Source organism: Dermacentor albipictus, chromosome 1 (genome assembly GCF_038994185.2).
Source record: "Dermacentor albipictus isolate Rhodes 1998 colony chromosome 1, USDA_Dalb.pri_finalv2, whole genome shotgun sequence".
NCBI classification, from domain to species: Eukaryota; Metazoa; Arthropoda; class Arachnida; order Ixodida; family Ixodidae; genus Dermacentor; species Dermacentor albipictus.
Window position 1 is genome coordinate 418,418,838 of NC_091821.1, and position 8,007 is coordinate 418,426,844.

General features: G+C 49.1%; 1 protein-coding gene across 1 annotated transcript in view; it reads left to right on the forward strand.

Annotated features, from left to right (window-relative positions):
• Actbeta (inhibin subunit beta) overlaps nucleotides 1-5,026 on the forward strand; it is a 212,504-nt gene extending 207,478 nt beyond the window's left edge. Inside the window, exon 3 of the mRNA XM_070532237.1 lies at nucleotides 1,193-5,026. Within this exon, the coding sequence (XP_070388338.1) occupies nucleotides 1,193-1,624 (432 nt within the window). The 3' untranslated portion in view covers nucleotides 1,625-5,026. The remainder of the gene's footprint in view (nucleotides 1-1,192) is intronic.
• Nucleotides 5,027-8,007: the final 2,981 nt, after the last annotated feature.

Here is an 8,007-nt window from a genome sequence, read left to right on the forward strand (position 1 = left end):
AGTGGGGACACCCTAGACAGGCAACCTACAAAAGTGGCGGTGAGGACACGAAGGAACGATCTCCATCGACCGATATCGTGAATACTGTCACCGTAGAGCGAGGTGCAGTCCAGCACGATGGCACATCCTGTCCGCTGGCACTTCCAGCAAGAATACGGCCCCTGTTCAGTCGCACGTAACTAGGTTTTGGATGTCACAGACGCTATACCGGAACAAACTTTATAGCTAACAACTGACGAAGGAGCGGATTATGCTGCGGCGCTACCAAGTTCTTCAACCATGTGGCTGCCTCAATGACGCAATCCGTATAGGAACGCGCAACAAGAGCTTATCTTGGGCCAGATTTGTGAGCTAGGTCACAGAGTCGCTCATCTGGAAATTTCAGGTGGCGCCAATGTAGTGGTTTAAGCGAATAGATAAGCTATCAATAGCTGGGCAAGGGAAAAAGAATTCATGGATGCCAGTCAGCCTCTATAGAGTCTATGCAGGTGTACGTTTATACAGGTCAATTACTTAGAGGGGACTCTGATCATGACAAGAAAATTTGCAGAAGAATAAAAATGGGTTGTAGTGCATTCAGCAGGCATTATCAAATCCTGGCTCGGAGATTACCACAATCGTTGACAACAATGGTGTACAATCAATGTATTCTACCGGTGCTAATATATGGGGCAGAAACTCGGAGGTTAACAAAGAAGCTCGAGAGCAAGTTATGGACAGCGCAAAGAGTGGTGGAACGGAAAATGTTAGGCGTAACGTTATGGGACAAAAAGAGAGCGATGTGGATCAGCGAGCAAACTGGGATAGCCGATATTCTAGTTCGATATTACGAGCAAAAAGAATGGAGCTGGGCAGGCCATGTAATGCGTAGGGTAGGAGACCGGTGCACCATTAGAGTTACAGAATGGATGCCACGGAAAGGGAAGCGCAGTCGAGGACGGGATGAAATTAAGTGGGATGATGAAATTGCGAAGTTTTCAGGTGCTAACTGGGATCAGCTGGCGCAATTGAGGCAAGGGTAATTGGATATCGCTGGGAGACCTTGTAGAGAGACCGTGTGGCTTTCGTCCTGCAGTGGATATAGAAACCGGATGATGATGATGATGATGAATGATGATGAATACGAACTGAAGTGGCGGCTGTGGTGCCGCGCCACGCGCACGGACTCCTGAAACGGCGCCGCCTCTCGCAGGTGGCGCAGTTCGAGCGGCGGCAGCGGCGGCGCCCCTTCCTGGCCGTGGCCACCGAGGCACTGGTGTCGCGGCGGCGCGGCCGGCGGTTCACCATCACGTGCGGCGAAGGGGTGACGCAGTGCTGCAAGCAGTCGCTGTACGTGAGCTTCGAGGACCTCGGCTGGGACGATTGGATCATCGCCCCCAAGGGCTACTTCGCCAACTACTGCATGGGCGAGTGCGCGGGCAGGCCCCGGACGCCCGACATGTTCCGCTACTTCCACGCACACGTGCTCGAGGAGTACCGGCTGCGCAACCCGTACGCCTCCGTGTCGCCCTGCTGCGCGCCCACCAAGCTGTCGCCCATGTCGCTCATCTACTTCGACCGAGACCACAACATCATCAAGTCGGACCTGCCCAAGATGATCGTCGACGACTGCGGCTGCACGTAGCGCTCGCCTGCGTAGGACTCCAAGAAATTCTTTCACGTCTCCTCCCACCGCGACGACCCCCTTCCCCCCGTCAACCTCGGTGTGGACGGCTCGCTCCCCCCTCCCCCCCCCCGAACCCCTGTGTCCCGGATTCTGTGATACGCTGCGGATGTCGCCTCCTCCTCGCCCTCCTTCCTCTGCAGGAGAAGGCGGAGAGGTGCGCTCGCTACGGTGCGTTCTTCTAGTCAGTCGTCTCCGCCGCCAGGTTGCGCTCTCCTCCCACCCACTTCAAGTGCGCCGCCGGAACACGCAAATACGTTGTCCTCGGTGCGGTGCTCATGCATACCTGTGCTCTCGACGTGGAGTGGCTACCGTCGCGTCCGGGCGGACGATGCCGCCGTCTCCCGCTGGGCGCCGACGACTCGGCGGCGAGACAGTTCGCCGCGCCGTCGCGGTGGTGGTTGTTGTCCGTATTGTGAGTGAGTGTTGTGAGGGCGCGCAGGCTCGTCGCCGTGCGGCCCGCTGTGTGTGTTCGGGGCCCTCCCTCCTGGTCCCCCAAAGGTTGTGCTCGCGACGAGGTCCAGACGGGCCGCCGCATTACGTGACCCCGCGTGCGTATTTGCGCGGGTTGCCCAAAACATGTTTTAGAGGACTGTTACGTATGTTCGCGTTGTTGTTGTTGTTCTTTTTTCCTCTCTCTCTCTCTCTCTTGCTCTTAGTCTTCTTTTTTGACCAATTGCTCGCAAATGTTGGAACACGAAGGACCAATATCAAAACGGGTTTCTGCTGTTTTCGGAGGTTATTTGAGTCGACGTAAACGGCGCGTCAGACCTGTAAGGGTCAGTTATTCCAGTAGCTAATCGGTTTTCGTGACGCACCGCTAGCGCATTACTATTCCTCCCTAAGCTATCTTTCGGGCACCAGGCCTCATTCCCAGTGTTTGCGCCCTGCAGGATATATGATAACTTATTTTGCATTATTTTTCCGCCGGGATTGTCCGCCTGCTTTTGTTTAGAACTCGGCGAAGTGCGATATCCGGTACACAGTCACTTTCTCCATAACATAATGCGAAATGATGTTACAGCACTCTGCGAAGCCGCACCTACTAACGGTCCCTTCTAGCCGAGGCAGCTGAGATTGCCTCTCTCATTTCCATCGTTAACAACGCGTGTTGGTTTGGTCCCGCGTGCGCCCAACAACTTGCAGTAGCAATGGTGAAGGAATCTCGTCGTCCTACATGTATACCGAGGTTGCTGCGCCGCGTTGTTATACGCGCAAGTTCATTCATTGCCGACCGCTGCTCGAACACGTTGTCCCCGCGGGTCGACGACGAGTCGATCACAATGCACCGCGGAGGAGGACGTACACGCTATGTAGGCACCCATGTCGATACTGCTCCCTCAACTTGTGCGCGCTACTATTATTATATGTCTACTCGCCCTATACATAGCCTGTTTCTATCATGCGCCAGCAGTATAAGCGGCGTTTCACCACCGCTGCCGATCTGCGAGGGGATGACTTTGTCAGTGAAAGGAGCGTCACAAGGCTGCATGATAACCATAGCATCTGATTGCGTGCGCGCTTTCTTCTCCTTCTTCTTCTTCTTCTCCTTCTCCTTCTTCTTTTTCTTCTTCTTCTCCTTCTTCTTCTTTATTTTGACCTCGGAATAACGTTTGAATTGGCGAGTGTTGCCGGTGTGGGCAAGCAAAATCACGGTTACGAAAACAAGCGCCGTGTGCACGCATTTATGTCTCGTATCTGTGTCCTCGCTAGAGACTGTAGAATACCTTTACGATGCGCCATACCAACAACCCCAAATGCCCAACCTGGAGTCGCAATGCCTCCAACTTCCAGGCTCGGCGCGATCGAAGCGCGAACCCGATGACCGACGCTGCAACGCATGCAAATCCACTCACTTTGCCCGTGAGAGCTGTCGGTCCAATCCAGCGACGTACGTCACACCTCGAGAGATCAAATAGCCCGTGGTACCTACGCGTATCGTTAAAAGTGGCCGTGCTGCAGCCTCTTCAGCACAGATGCCAGTGTGCGACGTGCCTTTCACTAGCAGAGCCTTTCCTCCCTCGCAGAGTTCGGTCCGTTCGTTGCATCCGCGTTTGGGCTCTCGCTGACAGCGCACTGCGTGGAGCAGGGTTTCTCTCTCCGGATGCGGAACATGCAACGGAGGTTGTCGTTGAGCGATTAATTTATACCGGTGAAAGTTTGTCGATTAAGTGTTCAAAGTAACGGTGTGTAAGGGAAGGTCTCGTGGGCTGCTCGCTGCGGTGCACAGCTCGTTTCCGTTCTTTAATGTCGTGTGCCTGAAATTTATGTTGAGGGTGAAAAAACAAGTGCCATATCGTAGTTAATGAGCTGAGTGACGGAGCGAGGGACACTACTACGAGAGAAGAAGGTGGTAGCCCATTTAATTATCGCGCGAATTCAAGGTGTCATTTTGTTGCCCGCCAGGCGCGATTAAATACTGAAGCAGTGCTCGCGGACATTGCAGCCAGAAAGAAGTCGGACACCAACCAGAAAAAAAAAAATCCGCACACACACACACAAAAAAAAAGAAACTAAGAGCTATTTTTGGTATGTCTCAAGAACCTCGCAGCATGGAGGACACAACAATTATATGATGAAGTGGAGATTAATAGCGAAAAGCAAACAACAGTCGGCTGTTGATCAGCCAAACAGGGGCTTAATTCTCAGGAAAGAAGTGATCTCGATAAAATTACGCTTTCCAGGCTGACAATGCGTGGCTTAAATTCACCTTTAGCAGCAGCGTACAGAAGGGTCAGCGGTGGCACTTCGTGCGCAATTAAAGCACGCGATGGCGCTGCTGAGAACATGTGCACAGACCTAGTGATCCTTGGAAAAGCTTACCAGAGCTCGCGCACTTGAGATTCTTCTTTTGTAACGCGCGCTATTCGTAGGAGACGCTGTCGTCAGGGGGCACGTTTTAAAGCGGTGAGTGATTCTTGCTGATAGCTATCGTTGAACGCCTCTTGTTCAACCATACCACGACAAAGAGCGTTCGCACGAGAACAAAAAAAAAAAAGATAGCCTTTTCGTCTACGCCTTTCAATTCGCCAAGAATTCTGACGCTGCGGATGTTTTAATGCTAGCGACAATTTGTCTTAGGCGCTGATAGGAATAAGGATTCTGGTAATGAACTGTAAATAAATGATTTTTTTTAGATATGCTGTAAACGGTTGTGCAGGATGTCCAAGTCGTCCCGCAAGCTAGGTTATGTCTTTCATCGTTATTTACGTTTCATCTCACAGCACCTTATTACTTGCGCTCGAAATAAGCTCATTTTCCTTTTTCTTTTTTTTTCTTTTATTCATCTATATCCACCAAGGTGCTGTCGTACTTTACTACTGTCATTCATAAGAACACCACCTCTTCGCAACTTACATATAATGTTGAGCTTTTTAGTCGCCCTCGGAAACATGCGTACCTGATGTTGCGAAGCTTCCTTTCTTTTTCTTTCTTTTTCTTTCTTTTTAGCTTTACGCCATGCATAGCGCCACTGTTTCATGACTCGCCATAGTTTCACCAGTCCACTATCCGCACTTAAGAACGCGACGCACCACACACGTGATACTGAGAGAGAGAGGAGAGATACAAAATGAGCGGCTGTCAAAGAGACGCGCGTCTGGTTGCACAGGGAAAGGGCGGTCGAAGGATGGAAAGAAGGAAGAGACAAGAGTGAGAACGCCGCTTCGTCCAGTAGTGCACGTCGATGTCGCAGCTTGCCACCGAGATCTGTAGGCTTCGTAAACCGGACCGATTCGCGTGTCGTTTTTCTCATCATCATCATCGACCTATTTTATGGCCACTGCAGGACGAAGGCCTCTCCCTGCCATCTCCGATTGCCCCTGTCCTGCGCCAACTGATTCCAACCAGCACCCGCAAATTTCCCAATTTAATCGCACTACCTAGTCTTCTGCCGTCCTCTACTGCGCTTCCCTTCTCTTGGTACAAATTCTGTCACCCTAATGGTTCAACGGTTATGTAATCTGCGCATTACATGACCTGCGCAGCGCCATTTTTTCTCTTACTGTCTATTAAAATATCGTCTATACCCGTTTGCTCTCTGATCCAAACCGCTCTCTTTCTCTTGAAGTTATGCCTAGCATTCTTCGTTCCATCCCTCTTTGTGCGGTCCTTAACTTGTTCTCAAGCTTTTTGTCAGTCTCCAAGTCTGCGCCATATGTCAGCACCGCTAAAATGCACTGATTGTATACTTTCCTATTGAATGATAACGGTAAGCTCCCAGTCAGGAGCTCACGATGTCTGCCGTATGCGATCCAACCCATTTTTATTCTTCTATGAATTTCCTTCTCATAATCAGGGTTCCCTGTGAATTATTGACCTAGTTAACCGTACTCCTTCACCGACTGTAGAGGCTGACTTGCGATCTTGAACTCGTGTTCCCTTGCCCGGTTATTTATCATGATCTTTGTCTTCTGCATATTAATCACCAACCCCACTCTTACACTCTCCCTGTTAAGGTCCTCAATCATTTGTTGTAACTCGTCCGCAGTGTTGCTGAATAGAACAATATCATCGGCAAACCGAAGGTTGCTGAGGCATTCGCCGTCGATCCTTACTCGTAAACCTTCCCAGTTTAATAGCTTGAATACTTCTTCCAAGCACGCAGTGAATAGCATTGGAGGGATTGTGTCTCCTTGTCTGACCTCTTTCTTTATAGGTATCTTCCTACTTTTCTAGTGTAGAATTAAGGCGGCTGTGGTGTATTTCAGCGTATTTAAGTAAGCGATCTGTACTCCTTGATTACGCAATGCCTCTATGACTGCTGGTATCTCTACTGAATCAAATGCTTTTTTTTGTAATCTATGAAAGCCATATAGAGAGGCTTATTGCATTCTGCGGATTTCTCGATAACGTGATAAATGACATGGATGTGATCCATTGTAGGGTATCCTTTCCTGAAGCCAGCCTGTTCCCTTGGTTTACTCAAGTCCAATGTTACCCTTATTCTATTGGAGATTATTTTGGTAAATATTTTATATAATACTGGGCGTAAGCTAATGGGCCTATAATGTTTCCGTTCTTTAACGTCGCGCTTTTTGTGGATTAGTATAATTTTTGCATTCTTCCAGTTTTCTGGGACCGTTGCAGTCGATAGACACTTCGTATAGAGAGCCGCCACTTTTCCTAGCGTTATTAAATCGACTGTTATTCCATCCTCTCTTGCCGCTTTTTCCCGTTTCATGCCTTGCAAGGCCCTTCTGACCTCTCTAGTTATAGGAGGAGTTTCTGCATAGTGTTCATTAATGGTCAGTATTGTTTCGAATAGAGTACTCCTGAATCCTCTGGGTACTGTACAGCTCAGTGTAGAATTCTTCCTCTGCTGTTATTATACCTTCGAGATTGCTGATGATATTACCCTGCTTCTTTTTCAGTGCATACACCTTGGTTTGTCCTACGCCAAGTTTCCTTCTCACTGATGTTAGTCTGCGTCCATTTTTACGGCTTCTTCAGTCTTTCTCACGTTATAAATTCTAATATCACTTATTTTCGCTTTGTGGACCAGTTTTGACAGTTCCGCGAATTCTATCTTATCTTTTGAGTTGGACACTTTCATTTTTTGTCGTTTTTTTTTTATTAGGTCCTTTGTTACTTGGGAGAGCTTGCCTACTTATTGCCTTGGTGCCTTGCCTCCCACTTCAATTGCTGCCTCTGAAGCCAGCCTCGTTACAGTTTCATTCATTACCTTTATGCCATCAGGATCATCTCTCTTCGCACGGGGAAACTGCGTGAGGTCCGTTCCTATGTAAATGACCACCAAGTTGTGCTCGTCGCACGTTGAAGAGTTGACGCAGTCGTAGTCAGATACCAGACACGACATCTGATGCTTCTATCATTCCGTTGGCACATCGACAAACTTTTGACTTTCTTTTTTTTTTCGAAATGACGATGTTGAAGCATCACTTATAAGGTTGTCGATGACAGAAGTGGAAATTACGAGGAGCGCGTTCCATAGATAATTGCCTTTCATTCTTTCATAGGAACCGGCCGTAATTCTGAACATATTTCTACCGAACGACAAGCTCTGCATGGCTATGCTCAAGATGTAGCTGTTTTTGTGAAAGTGAAAGGCTCCCAACAAAGTCGAGTACCACCCACCTCCTTTTCTTTCTTTCGAGGACGCACAAGCAGATAAATGACATATTTATCTCCTGTGTTAGCGTCGATGACGCCTCGCCCAGGGCACTAAAACGTACATCCTACAATCGTTTGCACCGATTATTCGCACTATCACGCTCATTAAAACCGTAAAAGGAAACGAAAAGAGCGAGCCGGGGAGAGGCAGAGGGCGAGAGAGTGAGACAGTAGACGCGAGACAGCGACCTAAAAAAAAAAAAGCTATGGTC